General features: G+C 38.7%; 1 protein-coding gene across 1 annotated transcript in view; it reads right to left on the reverse strand.

Moving 5' to 3' along the window:
- LOC138176134 (protein kinase C theta type) overlaps positions 1 to 22,255 on the reverse strand; it is a 132,747-nt gene that overhangs the window by 9,626 nt on the left and 100,866 nt on the right. The window contains exon 15 of the mRNA XM_069106902.1: positions 11,901 to 12,089. Within this exon, the coding sequence (XP_068963003.1) occupies positions 11,901 to 12,089 (189 nt within the window). The remainder of the gene's footprint in view (positions 1 to 11,900; positions 12,090 to 22,255) is intronic.

A 22,255-nucleotide genomic window follows, 5' to 3' on the forward strand; every position in this document is an offset into this window, starting at 1 on the left:
CCAACTGCCTCAAAAAAAAGGAAAGAAAAGAAAAAAAGTAATGCTGCATAGTAGATAAAGAGCCAGTTTCTGTCATGAAAATCTGGGTTTACTTTCTGCCTCTTACACATACTCTCTGTATGACCCTGTGCAGTTCACTTATTTTCTCACTATTTCAGGTAATTCTTGGGTGCTGATCTGTATTCACAGGAGTGTCTTCATTGGAAACATTCTATTACCAATGAAATCACTAGTCTAGCTCCTCTACCAAAACAAGACTGCCCCCCCCCCCCCGCCAAAAACCCACAAAAACTTTGAACCAAATTAAAAACAACAACCCACTCTCACAGGTATTTTTAAATACTGTTCTGTGAGCAGAGTGCATTGCTGGACACTGGGAGGACTGAGGGAGACAGGAAACTTCACTGTGCCACTATCCCATCCCAATAGAGCTTAGAGGCAGTAGGGAGAAATTATATAAAACAAGAAATGATAAGTGTGTAGGAGAGTTATAAAGTGTTACGTGAGATCCAAGGAGGAAAGAAGGGAAAGCTTCCCAAAGGTGGTGATGGTTAAGTTTAGATTTAAAGGCTGCATAGGAATTGTGTAGAGGTGTGGGGAGAGAAGAAGGATAACATTCTAGAACAGGAGTGGGGAACCTGTGACCTCAAGGGCACATGTGGCCCTCTAGGTCCTCAAGTATGGCCCTTTGATGGAATCGAAACTTCGTGGTCCTCAAGTGTAGCCTTTTGACTGAATCCACACTTCATATGGCATATTGGCTTTCCAAGTCACTAAGGCTCTTGGTTGCAAACCTGCCTGTATGAGAAACATAACTCAAAGGTTCTCTTTGATAATCTCCCTGGGGTTCCATATATATTCCCTCTTTTCCCATTGTCCTTTATCTATTAGATTTCCCCCAGGGTATTAAAGTCAACACTGGAAAAGACAGAAAAGAAAGTGAAAAACTTCAAATTTAAATAAAACATGTCTAGGATCTTAAGGAAGAATAAAGTCTAAACACTGGGCCTAGAAAAATAACAGGTCTCCTGAGGGTCTGGGTTTATTATCCCTTAAATCAGGGTTTTAAAAATTATTCCTTAAATTATTCTCGATTGTTTACAAAGGTTATGTTTTTTGTTTATTTTTAGACAGGGATGATGGATAATTGGTAGGAACATGAAAGTAGAAAAAGTAGAAAGAAGAAAGTAATCAAAGACTGATCCCCTTTTGGCGTTTAAATTCTGCATCTTATTTTAACTTCTAGTACCTTAGCTTTACTCCCTAATCTAGTCTGCACTTTCAGTCTGGTTCATTCTCAAATCTTCCATAGCTGTTCTATCCTAGAGAATAAAGTCCGATCACTAACACTGCTCAGTCTCAGATTTGTCCTAATTAGCAATGTGACCCTCGGCAAGGCATTTCACAGAAACTTAGTTTCCTCCTTTATAAAGTAATTTCTAAGTCTCTTTCCAGTTTTAACATGCTGTTATTCTGCGATTCTTTATCCTATTATTTTTGGATTACTTAGCTTGGCATTCAAGGCTTTCCGCAGTGTGGCCCTAACCTGTGCAGTGTTACCCTGTGCTACTCTTTACTCCCTTGGGCGAACCTTCTGTCCCAGTCACAGTAGTATACTCGCTGTGCACCATATGTCATGCATCTTCTTGCCTCTGCATTTTATTCATTCCATTTTCTCTGCCTAGGCTGCCCTCCATTCCAAATCCTGCTTGTTCTTTGTGGCCCAGTTCTAGTCATGTCTCTTCTGTGCATCTTCACCAGACTATCTGAACCTATAGTCATCTCTTCCTCATCTGATCTCCTACGGTCCTTATTTCCTGTACTACTTATTTGCTTCACTGTATATAGCATCATATTGTCAGGTATCTTATGATAACATCTTATGGTTAGTTATTTGCAACCCAATAAATATTTATTAAGCAACTACTACATGTAAGTCATTGTGCTAGGAGCTGAGGATGAAAAGATTTAAAAAAAAAAGGAACCCAAATAGTTTCTGTCCTTAAGGAGTTTATATTCTATCAGATTATAACAATAAATACTGGCTCATGCATTTAAGAGGCAGGCACGCCTTAGATAACACAAGGCATAAGATATATAGATAATAGAAAGCTCCATATCCATCTCTCCAATGCCTACATCCTATTTCTTCAATTAGATGGTCCTTGAGGACCATCTTTTATTTATTTATTCATTTTTGCTTTTTGGAGGGCAACTGGGGTTAAGTGACTCGCCCAAGGTCATGCGGCTAGTTTGTGTGTTAAATGTTTGAGGTCGAATTTGACTCAGGTCCTCCGGACTCCAGGTCTGGTGCTCTATTCACTGTGCCACCTAGCTGCCCCTAAGGACCATCTTTTAACTGCAATACTTGGCAAAATTCTTTGAATGTGGTAGAAAAAAAACTTACATAACTATTTCATGATTGATGATTCTCTGTCTAATGTCGCTTTACCTTTAAGATAGCTGACCCCATGGATAGAGAGCCATACCTGGAGTCTAGAAGAGCTGAATCCAAATCTTGCTTCAGATACTTACTAGTTGTATGACCCCACTTAACCTCTATCTGCTTCAATTTCCCCATCTGTGAAACGGAGATGAGAATAGTGCCTGTCTTCCAGGGTTGTTGTGGGGATCCAATGAGATAATATTTATATAGCATTTTAAAAATCTTAGGTTTTCCTTTTCTTCTGTCTTATTAAAAGTCAGCATACTTAGCTATCTTGGCAATACTGTCATTGCCCATTGAAACCTCATTATAGATGTTCTCCCCACCTATCCCCTTGAGGGGGGCAGTAATAGGTCAGAAGACTGTATTGAGAAGACGACTTTCTGTTGCCAATAGGGCAGGACCTTCTTGATTCAAACCTGATGAGTTGTTTTAGGAAGGAACAGCATCCACAGGGACCCTAAGATGTAGCTTCACGTGAAAAAGTCATGACTTCCTTCCAAGCCTCAGCAAAAGTTGAGGAACAAGCAATACAGTAATTCAATTCAGCAAAAGTAAGGTAATTGAATGTGACCTGACTAGACCAGAAATCATGAAGAGGATGTAGAGAAAAAAATGCAAGAATTCCATTCTCTCTCCTTTGACCCTCTTATCCTGTATTTATCTTGTCTGTCCACAGTTGTTTGCATGCTGCCTCCTCCCTTAGACTGAGAGCAGGGACTGACTTTTACCTGTCTTGGAATCCCTACTGCTCAGTGCAGTGCTTGGTATAGAATAGGTGCTTAATAAATGCTGCTGACTTGATTTCCCACGGGGTAAAGAAGTACTCAGGTGCAGTGGTTTCCTTTTCCTTGCCCTGGCTCTGTGTCAGGGATCAGGTCAGAATGACTTTCTTTCATTTTGGGCAAAGCAGCAGCTAATACCAGGAGAGTTAATCATTTTATTTGATGGGAAGCTTGACTGTTATTATTTTGGGTTGGATCTGGCCTTTTCACTGAGGCAGATCTGCAATCAAAGGTCTTTGAGAGTCACCTGGGATACTGAGGGGTTAAACCTATGGGCACATAGCTAGTAGGTGTCAAAGTCAGGACTTGAACCTAGATCTTCATGACTCCAAGGCCAGCCCTATGTCTGGTATGTCACACTGCCTCTTGATTTTGAGGGTGATATTAAGAATTACATCCTTCATATACAGATGTCATAGATTTGCTTGTTTAAGCTGAACCAGAAACTTAGCTGCTTTCTCGCAGTGAAAAAATCTTTCTCTTTCAGGAAGCTGTCCTGTTTTGTTGAATAAAATTCACTTCCCTTCCTCCTTCACACATACCATAATGTTCCTTTTCCCACTTTTTCAAATATCTTGACAGTTAATGTGCTGGAGAGGAGAGTCAACTGTACTCAGAAAACCCTTCCTATGACATGGTGTTGGTAACAACCCAGCCAGCCCTTTCTTTGATTCATCTTCTTCTTTATTACTTGAGTATCCTTCACTCCTTCCAAATAGCATGGGATCTCTAGGTTCTATTTTGGGTAATACTGATATCATGTAAAGAATATAGGCCTGGGAAGAGAGGGAGACTGTGGTTTTATCACTAACTTCATTTTTTTGGAGGGGGGAGGGGATGATCTATTCTTAGGGAAGCTCATCAGTTGGAAAACTTAGTAAATAACCTATTTTTTTTTTGTCTCTAACTCCCTCCCTTCATTCCTTCATTTCTACTGGCTTCTGATTTTGAATTTGGAAAGTTCTATGCTGCTTACAATTTTAACCATGTTTTAAGCTCAAACTCAATGGTTAAAGGTAATTTACCATTCTAAAAAGTATCTCTATCAGATTTTTAAACATATTCCAATTTCACAAATTCAAAACTAGGTCTGTGGCTCATTGTAAACCTTCATTCAGTTTCTCAAGAGCAGTTAACGTGAGTCAGTGGGTAAAACTTCTTGGGACCTAGTTGTAAGCTGTCCTTTGTAAATAGGAAGCATGATCCCTGCTGTCAGTAAACTTCTATTCTAAAAGAAAAGGGCACCTCCCTGCACCTCCCCTAGCCCATTCAACATCTATCTTATTGGAACAGGGTGGCAAAGCAGACCCTTGACTGCTGTGCCATGGACTGATCTCATCAGGGTTTGGGCCTTCAGTCTTGGTCTCTATGGTGCTTTGTGTCTGTCTCTGTTTTTCTGGGTGCCGGTAATCTCCTTTCCCTTTCCAGATTTTTCTTTCTCTGGGGTGGGAAGGAGTGTTGATGGCTAGGTACCCCTCCAGTGCATCTTTTCCTTTAAAATTTTTTTTAATCCTCTTTAAATCAACCTGTACTTTATTCTTTTCTGTTTTGTTTAGCCTTCTATCCCTTATTGTCTTTTCTTTTTTAAAATTATTTTTTTTCTTTTTCATTCCCATAAGATGTTTTGCTTAGTAACTCAAGAACAAATGTGAATCATGATCATATAGGATTCAGAGCTGGTAGGGACCTTAGGCAGAATCAGGCTGAATTCCATTTTACAGAAGGAACTAAGGCAAAGAGACTTATAGGGAACTCTTGGTTAAAAAAAAGTTTCATTTAACACCATAGATAAGCACCCTGCTCTTCAGTTTACAATCTTGGAAAAATCTCTTAGAGAATTACACAGGATCACACAGTATGTATTAGAGGCAGGCTTTGAATCCAGGCCTTCCTCTCTCTGAGGCCAACTCTCTATCCACTATACATACTACTGTCTCTCATTCTCAACATTTTAAAAGGCACCTTCCTCATATCAACCTTGTGAGGAAAGATAATGGGAGTATTACTACCTTCATGTAACAGACTAGGAAACTGAGGCAAGAATAGATTAAGCTAGGGATTATGCTGAGATATGAATTCAAGTCTCTTGAGTCCAAATTCACTGTGCTTTCCACTATATAAGATATAGCTTCTCAACATGCTGAATTTATACTCAGAATCTATTCTGTTGAATGAAAAATTGTCTTGTGAGCTTGAATATACTTATTCCTAGATTTCTTTCTCTTCTAGGAAAAATAAAAATAAAATTTATAAGCAGAGGGACACTCTGAGACTGATTTCCATGCCCAATCTTCTTTTTAGTTCTACACAGCAGAGTAAATTGCTGTCCTCCCCCTAGCAAATCAGAGCACCCTGGGGTCCTGGATTTGGCAGGAGACTTACTTCACTTGTAGGTTGGAATCAGCAGATCTGGAGCAGGGAGCTGTGCTGGAGAAATAAATTCTCCCAAAGAAAGACTTGCATTTGTCCATAAAGGCTGTCAAGAAGGGTGGTTTACATTGATAGGAAATAGGCCTCTTACATAAACAGGCAGCATGCAGTTCGGGTTTGGTTAAATTTATCTGGATGTCTAGGGGGGAATCAGCTCAAGGCTACTGAGGTCTGCCGTCAGTGCTGTGCACTTGTCAGCTGGTGACATATGAGTGCCCGAGAAATTTTCTCCTCTATCTTTCACCCCTTCACAGGAGTGTTTCTTTCGTAAGAGATTAAAAAAAAGTTTCTATAAAAAGATGTTTTTGTTCTGGGGCTTTTGATTTCCATCCCTTTCCAAACAAATGGACAGGACACATATATTGAGTAAGCTGTTGTTCAGCTGTTTCAGTCGTGTCCAACTCTTCATGACCCCGTTTGGAGTTTTCTTTGCAAAGATATGGGAGTCATTTCTCATTTCCTTCTCCAGTTCATTTTACAGAAGAGGAAACTGAGGCACAGAGGGTTAAGTGGCCTACCCTGGTTCACACAGCTAGTAAGTGTTGGAAGCCAAATTTGAACTTAGGTATTCCTGACTCTACCCACTGTGCCTCTTAGCTGTTCATCTTCACTATACTATGTCAATTAAACGCTTTGTGAATGCTGAAGGTTGTAGAATTCTGAAATGGGTGCCATCCAATGTCATTTCCTTTAGGGAAAATTCTTACTCAGCATTTCTAGAAGGCCCATCACCTGGGAGATCTTACACTGCTAGGTCTTAAATTTCCTATACCATACATGGGATCAGGAAATATATGATGTTGAAGAAAGAGTATTAGAATAGAATCAGTAAACCTCGGTATAGATTTTTTACATGATCTTGGGCAATGTCATTGAGCCTCAGTTTCCAAATATGTAAAATGGAGATAATCCTCATATTACCTAGCTCACTGGATGGTGAGGAAAATTATTTTTAAAGTTTAAAGTGCTTTATGTGTATGCAAGTAATAATAATTATATATTTACTCATATATGATGAATAACTCATACTATATCAAGACATACATTGTTTTTACAATATATATTACATATATACTATATGTAATAATTATTGTCATTAGAAGGGGTCTTAGACATCTTTTTTTTTTTTTAACGCAATCGGGGTTAAATAACTTGCTTAAGGGTACATGGCCAGTTATTTCTGGGTGTGGTGCTAAGTATCTGAGCCCGGATTTGATCCCCAGGTCATCCCGACACTGGAGCTGGTGCTCTTACTCGCTGAGCCACCTGACCGCCCCTAAGCAATTGGGGTTAAGTAACTTGCTCAAGGTTACACGGCCAGGTGTTTCTGCGTGGGTAATAAGTGTCTGAGCCCAGATTCAATCTCCAGGTCATCCCGACACTGGAGACGGTGCTCTTACTCACTGTGCTACCTGGCCGCCCTGACATCTTTTCTAACATCCTCATTTCAGAGATGAGAAAAAAGCCTCAGGAATCAAAGGATTTGCCCATGGTTACACAGCTAATACATGGGCATCTAGGTAACACAATGCATAGACTCATCTATATGACTTCAGATCTGGTCTCAGACACGTACTTGCTGTGTGACCCTGGACAAGTAACTTAACCCCATTTGCCTCAGTTTCCACATCTGTAAAATGAACTGGAGAAGGAAATGGCAACCCACTCTAGTATCTCTGCCAAGAAAACCCTCAAAAAAGGGGTCAAAGAAGAGCAAACATGACTGATTCCACTAAACAACAACAATATACAGTTAATATGGGACTGGACTGGGATTCAAACTCATCACTTTCTTGAAAAAATATTATTTTTATTGAAATCTTTTGTTTTTTTACATCAGTCTCATTTCTGAATATACCCTTCTTCTCTAATTCAGTGAATTCATCCAAATTCATTTGATGAAGGCAGAAACAGAGGCACAAAGATATGAAGTGAACTGTTTAAAGTCACCTAGTGAGTGGAAGGCAGAGGTGGGATTATGGGCCAATACTATGGTCCAGAAGAGTGTATAGTGAGTAATGATATTTGAGGTTAGGGTTGCTGGAAACTGTGACTGGGACAACGTGTCCCAAGTGAGCCTAGAGAAAGGCCATGAAATCCTCATCAGCTCGAGGAAAACTGAATGAAAACAAACATCTCAGCTTGAGTTTTATGCTCCTCCACCAATTAACATCCTTCATCGATTTATTTTAGTCCTTTAAATAGATGCTCCACCCTAGGCCAAATGATCTATTTTCTGTACTCTTCAGATTTCATGCTAGCTTCTGCCTCTGGAAATGACATTGCTATGACCTGAAGGGACTCTTTCCTACCCTCTGCAAAGGATTTCTTCTCTCTTAAAATCATACTCAAAATTCACTTCTTTAGGAAGTGGTCACTGATTAATTCCTGTCATCATCTATGCACATCCCCTTCAGCACATTTAGGCAGTTTTCATGATCTGTTAGGCATGTTTATCTCTTTCTTTGTAACTCTTCCTCCCTCCCTCTCTTTCTCCCTTCCTTCCTTTGCAGTGACTTGTCCAGGGTCACACAGCTAGTAAGTGTCAAGTGTCTGAAGTCAGACTCAAATTCGGGTCCTCCTGACTCCAAAGCTGGTGCTCCATCCACTACACCACCTGCCCCTGTCTTATCTCTTCAACTATAAATTGCTGGTGGTCAATTATGAGTTCCCCATTACTGGAGGTCTTTCAAGTGACCATTTATCTGGAGTTTGTAGAGAGGATTCTTGTTCAGGTATAGTTCAGACAAGGTAGTCTTTGAAGTCTCCTGGGATCACAGAGCTAGAGCTGGAAGAACCCCAAGGCTCTTCATTTTAGGGATGAGGTCACTGAGGCCTAGGGGTGTTAAGGGACTTGTTTTGAGGCACACAGGGAGCATCCATCAGAATCAGGATTTGAACCCATGTCCTTTGACTACAGAGTTGTTGAGTTGTTTCAGTCATGTCCAACTCTTCTTGACCCCATTTGGAATTTTCTTGGCAAAGAGACTGGAGTGGTTTTCTGTTTCCTTCTCCAGCTCATTTTACAGATGAGAAAAAACTGAGGCAAGAAGATTAAGTGACTTGTCCAGGGTCACACAGCTAGTAAGTGTCTGAGACCAGATAACTCAGGTCTCTCTGACTCCAGGCCAGGAGCTCTATCCACTCCCAGAGCCACTGCTTTTTCTACCACACCATGCCATTCTTTTGTGTTTTCTAGTTATAGAAATATGATGTTAAACATTGAAGGAAGTTTAGGGTTATCCAATCCCACCTTCTTCTTTTACAGATGATGAGAGGTGTCCAGTTATGTGCACAAAGACATCCATGGCAGAAATGGGCCTAAACCCAGGTTTTCCTAATCCTAGCCCAGCATTCTTTCTCCATTGTCATGGAGAGCCCAGTGAGTCATCAAAGGATTCATCACAACAGAATATTACCAAGGTTGTTGGTAGAAGTGATTTAGTTCAATTCTCTCCTTTTAGCAGATGGGGAAACGAAGTATTACAGATGTCAAGTTAATCACCTAAGGTCACATGACGAAGGAGCTAATGATGGAGTTGGGGCAAGACTTTGGTTTCTCCAGATGCCCTGCTCTTTGTCTCTTGGGAATACATGAATTTTAAGGAAAATGAATTCTATGTCTTCATGTTTTCTAAGTTCTGTTTGAGCCAGGTCATCACAATGTGTCAGAAGGGGATCGTTCCCAGCTTGTCCTTCTAGACATAATTTCATCCCTTGAAGTCACAGGGATGGGGGTTTCCTGCTTAGAATACATCGGATCATCTATCCAGAGCTGGGAGGGACCTCAGAGACCTTCTATGTCTTATGTAAGCTATTCATTTTATAACCCTCTTTTCATCTGCTGGTGCCCAGGGCTCAGGCTGGGATGATACTTTCTCACCAACACCCAGGGAATCATTAAAAGAGGGCTTGGACTAATGTCTATGTATTTTAATGCAAAAAAAAAAAAAGGACTACTCACATTCTGGTAACTTATTTTATGTGACTAGAATTTTGCTGTTTTATCAGTTAACTCGTTAATAACAATAAGAACTCATTACCATAGTGTTTATGGCTACAAAACTTTACATACATATATTATCTGATTGGATTTGATCTTCACAGTAACCCTAAGGGCTGGATATCGCAAATATTTATTTTGTGGGAGAAGAAGATTCTTGAAGAGGTTAAATTATGGTGAATCTGAGACTCACATTCAGGTCTTCTGAGTGAAAAAAAGTTTTTTTTTTAAATTTAAATAATTCACTGTCCTTGAATTTTGGTTTATAGTATTTTCAAGTCCCTAATTATTCATTTAGGGATACATTCAGTTTTTCTCTAACTGTGTCACAGGGATCAGAGAGCTAGGGGAAGGATCTTAGAGGCTAGGCAGCAAGATCCCTTTTATACAGATGAGGATATGGAAGGCAAGGAAGATGGTTGTAGCCAAAGACACACAGGTAGGACATATTGTCAACTTCCTCAATCAACATTTAATAAGTGCCTACTGTGTGCTAAGTGTTGGAAAAGAAATATGATTTAAGTCTAGATTCTCTGCTTAAAATCCAGTGAGCTTTTGTTTGTTCAGGGTTGCCCTCTGATACCGATGGACTGTTTGGCCCCTAGCTCCCTTAAGTTTGATCTGGATCTTCTGCAGAAAGTAGAGTCCAGGATTCCTCAAATCCAGTGTCTTGACTTCACAAAGAGAGGTGAAGACCCACAAAAATTTCAAGCATCCTGGATGAGTTTGGAGCTGTGTTTTGCAAATAGGAAACAATGCTGATATAATTTCATTTCTGATAGTTCCAAAAATTCAATTCAGCCATTTATTAAGTGCGAGGCACCATTCAAAGAGTGAGAAACAGATCAGCACTAAAATCAAGGTATAATTAATTCTACTTTATATATTCTTATTTCCAGGTTAACAAAGGCTTTGTCAGTCAGCCAGTCAATAAAGCATTTATTAAGCTTTTTGTTGCTTTGTTGTTAAATCCTTTCAGTAGTGTCTGACTCTTCATGACCCATTTGAGGTTTTCTTGGCAAAAAAACTGGACTGGTTTGCCTTTTCTCTTTCTCCAGCTCATTTTACAGAGGAGGAAACTGGGGCAAACAGGGTTAAGTGACTTGTCCAGGGTCACACAGCTAGTGTCTGAAGCCAGATTTGAACTCAGGAAGATGAGTCTTCCTGCTTTCAGGCCCAACACTGCCAGGCAATGTGCTAAGAGCTGGGGAGGCAAAGAAAGGCAAAAAGTACTGTATTCCTCCCCTCTGATCCCTCCAAAGGGCTCATATTCTAACAGAGATAACATGCAAATGGCTACATCCATACAAGGTCTATTCTGTTGTAAATAAAAGGAAAATTCAGAGGAAGGGATAAGGGGGTTGCTGTACTTGGAAAGACTTCCTGGAGGAGGTTTTGAGCTGAGTCTTCAAGGAAGTGAGGAAAGCTAGGTTGCAGAAGGTGAGAAGGGAGAGCATTCCAGGCATGGGAGACAGTGTATGCCTGACATGTCCCTCTAGTCATAGATGATCCTTTGTTATGATGCTTTATCTAGAGCTGTCCTTTGCTTTTATTGTCCTCTACCTTTTTCATATCATACTTATTTACATGCTGAATCCTTATTTGACTATAAACTGTTTAAGGAAAAGACTATGTCATTTTCCATCTTTACATCCCTTTCTTCTAGTATAATACTTGGAATACAATAGGTGCTAAATAAAAGTTTTTTGGATTTTTTTTTAAAATGAAGGTAACTTTCTGACTCCTTATTGCATTTGAGTTTTCCATCTCAGTCAATAATCAAGTGCCTACTATGTAACAGGAAATGTGCTAAGCACTGGGGATACAAAACGAGGCAAAAGACAGTTCTTGCCCTCAAGAATCTTACAGTTAATGTAGTAGCCAATACACAAATATATATATATATATAATATATACACACATATATACATATACATATATAATATATATATATATATACACATATATACACACACACACACACACACACACACAACCAAGCTTTATACAGGATAAACAGGAAATAATTAAAAGAGAGAAGACATTAGAATTTAGAAGGACTGGGAAAGGCTTCCTGTAGAAGATGGGATTTTAGTTGGGCCTTTAAGCCAAGGAAGCCAGTAGGAAGAGATGCAGAAGGAGAGCATATTAAAATGAAAGGGTCGTTAGTCAACAAAAATCTGATCTGAACCATGGAAAATGCTAAAGGACTTCTTCTTTCGATTTGGTGTCTTACCTTTACTAGAAGATCCTTGGCATCCTTCTGAAGCCAGTTTGGGTATAGGGGGTTGTCCATTCGAATAGAATGGAAGAGCTCTTCTTCATCTTGGCCATGGAAAGGTGACTGGCCAATTAACATTTCATAGAGGAGGACACCGAAGGACCACCAGTCCACAGAAGTGTTGTATTTCTGACCCAGCAAGATCTGTGTGACCACAAGGAACAGAGTCATATTATAGGATTATTGAATTTTAGAGTGGAAAAGTAAATGAGTGATTATCTAGTCCAGTCTCCCACCCAACATAAGGGCTCTTTCTGTAAAATACTGAAGGATACAGACTCTTTTTGAACATTCTAGTGTTGGGGAGCTCACTACCTACTCAGGCAGCTCATTTTACTTTTGGATAGCTCTTGCTCTATTAAGATAAAATCTGGTTCCAAGTCACATTTTGTATTCTGGAATCACACAGAACAAGTCTGGTAATTACTCTTTCACATGACTGGTTTTCAACAAATTGAAGAAAACTTAGCATTATGTTCTCTATGTTCAATTATTCCTTAGATGACATGCTTTCTAGGTCTCTCACTATCCTCATTTTCCTTCACTAGACATCTAATCTAGCTGGTCAATATTTACCTAAATCATGGTACCCAGAAAAGAGCACAGCCTTCCAAACGTGGTCCATTGACTGACCACTTCCCTTGTTCTACACATTTCAGTTAATAGGGGTAGCGTGAAGGAATGGAAAGAGTATTTGACTTGGAAATCAGAAGATGTAGATTCGATCTCTACTTTTCACTTACATTTCCTATATGACTCTCAAGGTCTCTCTGGCAGAGTATCACTCAGCTTGGTGTGCCCTCATAAGAGAAGAGCTGTGCTCTATGAGCAAGGCAGAACTGAAATAGCTCAAGAGAAATGTGAGATGTGCAAATTGAGATAATTCACCCCAAATGTTCACACGGATTATTTGTGCCTGATCTGTGGTAGAGCATTCTGAGCTCTTACTGATCTGATCGGCCACAGGCAGACACACTGTAACCTGACTCTAACACAGTGATGTCATTTTAGTCCTCTTGAGAACAAAGGACAATAACTAACCAACCTCCATGACTACTACAAATCATTTGACCCACCCGAGTCCTGGTTTCTTTATAAAATAGGGTTGATACTAATCATCTTGGAGTTCTTACCATAGGGATGGTCTTTATAAACTGAAAAGCACTATATAAATGTGAGCTATTATTGCTAACGATAATAAGAATTCAGTCTAGGGGCGGCTGGGTGGCTCAGTGAATAGAGCATCAGCCCTGGAGTCAAGAGAACCTGAGTTCAAATTTGGCTTCAATAACTTAACACTAGCTATGTGACCTTGGGCAAGTCACTTAACCCCAACTGCCCTGCCTTCTCCCCTCCAAAAAAGGAAAACAAAAAGAATTCAGTCTAAACTATTCAGGCTAATGATAGTAAATCAGTATAATCAATATAGTAATTCAGTCTAAATATAGTAATTACTAATTGTAATAAGAATTCAGTCTAAAAATTAGCTTTTTGAGTGGCTGAGTTATTTTTTTGACTCATACTGAACTTAATCCAGGAGGCAGGTAGGAAGGACAGTTGGTACTTGACCCAGAGTCAGGAAGACCTGAATTAAAATTGCACCTTAGACATGTACTAGCAGTGTGACCTTGAGCAAGTCATTTAATTTCTACCATCCTGCCTGAGTTTTCTCATTTCTACGATAGGGATAATGATATTACCTACCTCCAAGGGTGGTTGTAAAGATAAAATAATATGTGTGAAGTGCTTGTCAAACCTTAAGTACTTCATGAATGCTAGCTACATCAATAAGAAGGTAGGGGCAAAATGTCTAGGTAGTCCTTTGCTGCTGCTGATGAATTGTTTCAGTCATGTCCAACTCTTCATGACCCCATTTGAGGTTTTCTCGGCACTCACTGGAGTTGTTTGCCATTTCCTTCTACAATTTATTTTACACATGAAGAAACTGGGGCAAACAGGCTTAAATGACTTGCCTAGGGTCACAGAGCTAGTAAGTATCTGAAGTTAGATTTGAACTCAGGTCCGTCTGACTCCAGGTCCTGGTGCTCTATCCATCACACCATCAGTATATGTTGTATACTATTTCCTTTCAGTGACACTACCACAAACTCTCAGAAACTGAAATTATGGGGCATATAAATAACCCTAGCGAGATGCTTTTCAACTGACCTTGAAGATAACAATTAAATAAGTAGATAACCTCAGTTTTCCTGCTTTTATTAAAGATAACATCCCAGGATACCACAATATATGATTGATCTCAAAACAGGTAGTGTGGAGTGGAAAGAATGGAGGATTTGTTATCGGTGGTTCAATTCAATTTGGTATAATGAAAATGTATTAAGTGTTGACTATGTTCGGCACTAAGTGTCCAACAACAGAATTTAGGATCAGAAGATGATGTCAGTTCAAGTTTTTCTCTCTCTGGTTGTTTTCTGCATAAATTTGTGCAAGTCACTTGATCTAAGGGTATTTCAGTTCTTCCTCTGTAAAATGATATTGCTGGCTTAGATGGCCTTCTGATCCTAAGATCTTGACCCTATCATCACCCGGCATGACCTTGGGCAAATTAGTTAATCTTTCTGAGTTTGTGTCCACATATTGTAAAATCAGAATAATGCTTGAACTACCTGCCTCACAATGTTGCTGTGAAGATTAAATGCAATAATGTATGTATAAGGCTTTTCTTTTTTTGTAACCATAAGGACTTATAGAACTACACAAATGAAAGTTTATTGTTATTGTCATCACTTTATTAGAAGGATGATATGGTATATCATTAAGGACCCTAAACTTGGTATAGGGAGACCTAGATTTGAATCTAAATTCTGATGCTAACTGTATGGTTACAAATAAGTTTCTGAATTTCTCTGAACCTTAGTTTCTCTGTAAGTAAATTCAGAAAGTAATGAAGTAAAGGGCAATAAAAAGGGTTTTTTTTTTTAATGCTATGTTAGGTTAAATTCTGGGATTGTTTTTGTTTTTTTAAAAAATATTTTATTTTTGTTACATTTGAGTCCCAAGCTGTTTCTCTCCCTCCCTCTCAACCCTGCACTAAAGATGGCCAACATTTGACAAAGATATGTTTGTGAAACTACTCAATATATAGTTCCTTATATCTGTTTTTTTCCCTGAAGTGAATAGCATCTTCCTGCATAGGTCCTTTGTAGTTGATTTGAATATTCATATAACTCAGAAGAGCTTAGTCATTCACAATTACTCTTTGAATAAAACTGCTATTAGCATATGCAATGTCCTCTTGGTTCTGATCATTTTCACTCTTCGTTATTTCATGTAAGCCCTTCCATGTTTTCCTAAAATCAACCTGCTCTTCATTTCTTATAGCACAGTAGTATTCTATTATTACATTCCAACTCATCCAGCCATTTCCCAGTTGATGGGCATCTCTTCAATGTCCAGTTGTTTGCCACCACAAAGAGAGCTGCTACAAACACTTTAGAACATGTGGGTTCTTTTCCTTTTTTCTGATCACCATGGCAAACTAGATCCCATTAATCTAACATAGATTAAACAGTGGATGAAACCATTTCTCAGAGTAAAGGCAAAACTAAACAAGTTTCTAAGGAGAGTGATCTTTGAACTGGGAAAGATAAAAAATGATAAACAGAGAGTTAAAATGTAATATAAATGAAGAGATAGAAAGAGAATACCTAGCTGCTCTCAATGAACTTGTCAAGTTAACAAAGCCTGGACAAATTGTATTCATGGATCTAAAAAACCTGGTGGATATGACTGCTGAGTGACATTTTTGATCTTTCAAAGATTATAGAGAAAAATTCTCATATAGGTTGGCTTTCTGGGAGGGGTAGAGGGAGACACATATAGAGAAATTCAGGCCTCATAAGGACAAGCATCAAGAAATTTTATTTTAAAATAAAAATACTTCTTTAGTAAAAAAGAAAAATTATAGAAAGGAAGAGAGATGTGAAAAAATTAGTGATGGGCAGGTAGGTGGTACAGTGAATAGTGGCAGCCCTTACATCAGGAAGACTCATCTTCCTGAGTTCAAATCGGGCCTCAGATATTTGCTAGCTGTGTGACCCTGGGCAAGTCACTTAACCCTGTTTGCCTCAGTTCCTCATCACTTTAATGAGCTGAAGAAGGAAATGGTAAACCACTCTAGTATCTTTGCCAAGAAAATTCCAAATGGGGTCATGAAGAGTCGAACATGACTGAAATGGCTGAACAACATCAACAAATTATCATTAAAAGAAAATAGGAATCACCAAGCTATAGGCCAGTGAGCTTGATGTCAATTCCTGGCAAAATTCGGGGCTATTTTTATAAAAGGAAGCAGTGATTATTAAAAGCTAGTATGGGTTCATTAAGAATAGGTCATTTTAGAATCATTTCTTTTTTCTTTAAATTTTGGACAGTGTTATTGGATCATGAGAATGCTGTAGATATAGTTTACTGATATTTCAGCAGAGCATTTACAAAATCTCTCATTGTAGGCTTGTGGACAAGACATAAAGGAATGGGCTAGGTAACAGTGCAGCTGGGTGAATCCAGAACTGGTTGAATGACTGGGCCCAAAGAATAGCCAGTGATTAACGGCATGATGTCATCTTGGAAAGAGGCCTCTAAAGGAGCACCCCAAGGTCCTGTCTTTGGCTCTTTGCTATTTAATGATTTTATCAATGATTATTTTGAAGTTTGCAGTTGATGTGAAAGAGATATAGCTAATACATTGGATGACAAATCTGAAAAAGAATCCAGAAAGTTAGAATAATGGGCTACATTGAATAAAATGAAATTCATTACTAATAAATTTAAAATCTCACCTCTGAATTCAAGCAATTAATTGTATAAGTACAGGATGGGAGAGGCATGGAGAAATAACTTTATGTATGAAATAAAAAATTTCATGTATAAGAAAAAGATCTGGGAGACTTAGTAGATTGGTAGTTCAATATGACTCAATACTGCAACAGGCAAAAAAAGAAAACAATGTGATTTTAAATTGTATTTAAAAAGGAGACACAGAAAAGGAGGTGTTAGTCCTGATTCCTGATTAAAGTATATTTGGAACATTATAGATTACTTAATCATTTATTAAGCACTTATGTGCCAGGTGCTATGTTGGATGCTGGGAACAGAAAGTCAAAAATAAATTATGCCTGCCTTCAAGGAGCTTACATTTTAAAGGGGGATTCAACATGTACACCTACACACACATATATATGCATGTATATATGTATACACACATACATATGTACACATATTTTTACATATGCAAATATGTACACATATATACATACACACATATATATTTATATATACATTCATAGAAAGCAGATATAAGGTAAACTTCTCCAGGGAAGACACTAGAAGGGATGGGTGGGTGGAAAGGTCACCTGTAGATGGTGGTACTCAAGCTGAATCTTCACAATCAAAGGTGGACTGCATCCCATCCAGCCAGAGGCCTACTAATCTACCGAGCCTCCCAGATCCTTTTTTCATGCATGATATTAGTTATACATAAATTTATTTATCCAGTGCCAAGGCACAGAGATTGGGGATGGAGGATGTGCTGAACAGTAAGAAGGCCAGTTTGACTAGACTACAGAGCATATAAAGGGGAGGAATGAGATGGCTGAGAAGGCTGAATGGAGCCAAAGAGAGAGTTGATCTTGAAGGTAACAGGGAGTAACTGGAGTTTACTGAGCAGAGGAAGTGATGTAGGCAGACCCGTGCTTTGGGTTGTGTAGAGGATGGAATGGATTAAGAGACCACACTGGAAGAGATTCAGGAGTTCAAATGAGAGGTGATGAAAGCCTGGTTCGGTGATGGCCTATGTGAACGGAGAGGAGGGAACATGGAAGACAGATGTCATGGAGGTAGAAACAAGATTCAACAACCACGGGATACATGATGTGAGAGTGAATAGTGGAGGATGATGATGATGAGGTTACAAACCTGGGAAACTGGAAGGATGGTAGTACTGTTTTGGCTACCACCAGAAGTAGCTCATTTCTCTGTGCTTTAGGAAGGACATTGACAAGCTGGACTGTGCTCATGGCAGAGCGGGGAGGGGATCACAGCAAGGCTGGTGAGGGGAATAGAAATCATGTGATAAAGGACCTGATGAATAGAATTGGGGCAGTTTAGCCTAGAAAAGAAGGGTATGAATGAAGTGGGGTGTAGGGCTGAAAAGGACCTTAAGGGCCATCTAATCCAATTCACTTTACAAATTAACTAACTCACTCGAGGTCAAGTTCAAGCAGGGAGTGGTAAGTAGCAGAACTAAGATGTGAACTCATGCCCTTTGATTCTGAAGCCAGTATCAAGCTGCTTCCTAATAGCTGTTGTTACCGATCCAAAGAGATAGTATAAAAAAGAGAGATTAGGCTTGTTTTGTCCTAACCCCAGAAAACAGGGCAGTCAGCAAAGTTGTCAGAGAAGGCGATTTTCCTTTTGTATCAGGAAAAACTTCTTAACCTATCAGAGAACTTGGAGCAGAGCATCTCGTGCATAAGGGACCCCTCCACCCTGGAGGTCTCCAAGGACAGGCTCATTTTCCACTTGGAGAGGATGTCATAGGGAGAATAATTTTTCTGTTCTAAATTGGACTACCTAGGCTTTAAAATAATTTCCAACCCTGAGATTCTGTGACTGTGACAAGAAACCATAAAGTATGGTACCCCCTTTTTTTTTTTGGTTAAAAGACTTAAAAAATTTTGATTAAAGAATAATTATATATAAACTTTGGGCAAAATAATAAAATGACATTTTATTTGCTGTGCTCTCTTCTAATTGCTTTTCAAAAGCTGTTATTGATTTATTATTCATTTTGAACTTAAATACATAAAGATCAGAAACAGAACATTTTCAGCTACAATAGCACAACATAAAAAGATTCATTATAAATTTTATATTTCACACTGCTTTTTTGGAAAAACTATGTAAGTACTACACCATTTTCAAAGCTATTCTTTCTATGCTTTCTTCTAATTTTTCTTTGATTCTTTGCTGTGCACTTTTATATTTTTTCCTCTCCTTCCCCACCCCATTCTAGAGATGGCTACCATTCAATACAAATATATGTGTACATATATGTGTGTGTAGAACCATACTATACATCTATTTATCAGTTCTCTTCTCTGGGGCAGATTGCATCTTCCTTCATAGGTTCTTTAGTTGATTTGAGTATTTCTAATACTCAAAATGAGTTAGTCACTCAAAGTTGTTCTTAAAACAATACTGCTGTTACTGTATACAGTATTCTCTTGGTTCTGCTCATTTTATTCATTATTTCATGTAAGACTTTTCACTTTTCCCTAAAATCAATGAGCCTATCATTTCTCGTAGCACAGTTCCATCATGATCCTGTACCACAATTTGTTTAGTCATTCCCCAAATCCTAAGATGTGGTATTTTTGTTGCCATTATCAAAGAAACCAAATGCTGTACAAGTTTTCTTGAGAGATTTGGAGAGTTTTGAACTTGAGAGTTTTCTAGTTAAGCAGGGTTAATGAAAATCTTTCCCTGGCTTTGAGGAGAACTGAGAGGGTTCATGTGTCATATCTTGAATATCTCAGAAATAGGGTTATTTTTCTTCCAAGAGCCTGTCACATGGTTTGAGTAGTCCTTTGATGGCTCTCTGTGTTTACCAGATAGCTAGCTCCCTGGACCCTTTGCTCACTGGGCTGGCATCACTTTTATTTGACTAGAGCTGGCTTTCAGATTTTTAAAATTCTCTCTTGATTTTACAACCCGGCTATAATCCCTTCCCTTAACCACCTCATACATCAATCAAGTTAATTTGTAATCCTGAATATTCAAACTCAAAATAGCCCTGAGGGTTTGGTCTTTGACAATTCAATCTAATAAATATTAATCAGGCATCTACTCTGTGCAAGGTACCATTACATATACAAAGATGAACACAAGTTTCACTGCCTTCAAGAAGATATTAAAAGTGTTTATATTAATTAGTATAATCCAGGGCAGAATAAGACAAATGCATTAGAGAAATATAACAACCTCCCTGTCAATGACAGTGACTTCCTGGAAAGACTCACTGAATCATGGATCTGTAAGGTACTTCAAAGATAGAACCCTCTCATTTGTCAGATGAGAAAACTAAGGCCCAGAACTGATGTCTCTTGCCCAAGGTAACACTTGGGATAGTGAAAGTGACAGAGCCCAGATCTGAAACCAGGTCCTGTGGCTCCAAAGTCACCAGTGTTCCATTTACTACCACAGGCAGAAACTATTAAATTCTCTTAATAATGGTTTTTTTTTTTCCAAATAGACCATGATTGTCATTATCCTCATGATTTTAATCCCTATTCTTCACTAAGGCCAATCCTATTTGTCATCTCATTTTCTCCTGCCTCCTCCAAGACCTTATTCTAGCTTTCTTTCTTTTTCTTCCTTTCTTCCTCCCTTTTCTCTCTTTCTTTTTTCTTCCTTCTTCTTCCTCTTCTTCTCCCTGTCCTGTTCTCCCTTTCCCCCTTTCTCCCTCCTCCCCCTACTGACCTACTGATTCTTTTCCAACTGCCTATGAAAATCCTTTTTAAAAAAGCATTTCTTTCAATCTTATATAGCAACAATACCTAATATTTGATATAGCACAGTTGTTTTTCTGTCATAAATGACTCTCTGTGACTCCTTTTGGGGTTTTCTTGGCAAAGATACTGGAGGGGCCTGGTGTTTCCTTCTCTAGTCCATTTTATAGATGAAGAACTGAGGCAAACAGGGTTAAGTGACTTGCCCAGGGTCACACAGCTAGTATGTGCCTCAGACCAGATTTGAACTCATGAAGATGACTCTTCCTGATTCCAAGCCTGGTGCTCTATCTGCTATAATACCTAGCTGCCCTTTTCCGATCCCCTAAGAATACTAATTAAAATCTCTTCAGGAATTCCCTTTATGTTTCTTTGTAAGTTAATGGCTATATTCAATTCTCTCCAGAAATAAGTTCTCTTAGTCCTTTTTCTTTATCTTCTCTTCAGCTATCACAGTTAACTATTTCTTGAAAAGTACAGTTAAATTCTAATCTCACAGATTCCCATAGATTGTGAATTAAATTGTAACTGTACAGTATTTCTCTGTCTCTCAAAGACATAGCAGTTGGATCTATAGTCTCTTTGGGAAAGCCTCCTGAAACTGATGTTACATTTAGATATCTAGGCACTTGAAAACATTAAAAAATCCCAACACTTTTCTGCTAAAAAATATTCTGGGTTGTTTTTTTTTTTTTGATACCTGTTGAATAAAATTCAAATGCTGCTGCCTTACATTCAAGGTCTTCTTCAGTCCAGTCCCTTTAAGCCATATTCTTCTTCATACTGTATATGACATACCAGACCATTTTCTGTAGCCAGAAAATGCCTGCACTTCCTAACCTATGTGCCTTTGCTCATGATGTTTCTTATGCCTGGAATGTCATCTTTGTCTCTGAATTACTATTCATATTTTAAAGTCCAACTCAAATAGCACTTGTCTATGAAGGCTTCTTCTCCACTATCAACAAACACCCCCTTCTATCCCTGACTTTATAAAATATTTTGTTTTGCAAAAGTGCATTGTGTTATCATACTTAACATTATTATGTACTATAGTTATGTTTATCCTAGGTGGACAGTAAGGTTAAACTCTTGAGCAGTCATGACAAACAAAACCAAGGACCATACATGAAGATTTCTGTGGGCTGCATTCTGACTTATAAAACCACCTATTAACATTATCTATGCTATACTGTAGTTTTATTTATTTTGTTAAATATTTTCCAATTACGTTTCAATCTGGTCCTGGCATTCAAGAGAGTTGTGGGCCATGAACTTGACATCTTTGTTCTTGTGCATTTAAAGAATATAATGCAGGAGACTTTGCATGTTTTATGTTCAATGCGATCAGCAAAATATCATCAGTAAAACAAGAACACACCTATATTGAACAAATATTGTGGACAGAAAAGGAACTGAACCCAACATTAATTGTGAGGAAGAGAGCTGACAGTAATGTGGTCTAACACTGGGCCTGGAGTCAGGAAGACCTGAGTTCAAATCCATCTTCAGATACTTACTAGTTGGTTTGACCTTAGGCAAGTCACTTAACTTCTGCCTGCCTCAGTTTCTTCATGTCTAAGATGGAGCTACCTCACAGGGTTGCTATAAGGATCAAACAAGATAATATTTGTAAAGCACTTGGCACAGTGTCTGGTACATAGTGACTAATAAGTCTTTTCCTTCCTTCTTTCCTTCCTTCCTTCCTTCCTTCCTTCCTTCCTTCCTTCCTTCCTTCCTTCCTTCCTTCCTTCCTTCCTTCCTTCCTTCCTTCCT

The sequence above is a fragment of the Petaurus breviceps genome, unplaced genomic scaffold (genome assembly GCF_028583685.1).
Source record: "Petaurus breviceps papuanus isolate PSGF00001 unplaced genomic scaffold, PetGlider_PUasm1.0 81, whole genome shotgun sequence".
Classification (NCBI taxonomy): domain Eukaryota; kingdom Metazoa; phylum Chordata; class Mammalia; order Diprotodontia; family Petauridae; genus Petaurus; species Petaurus breviceps.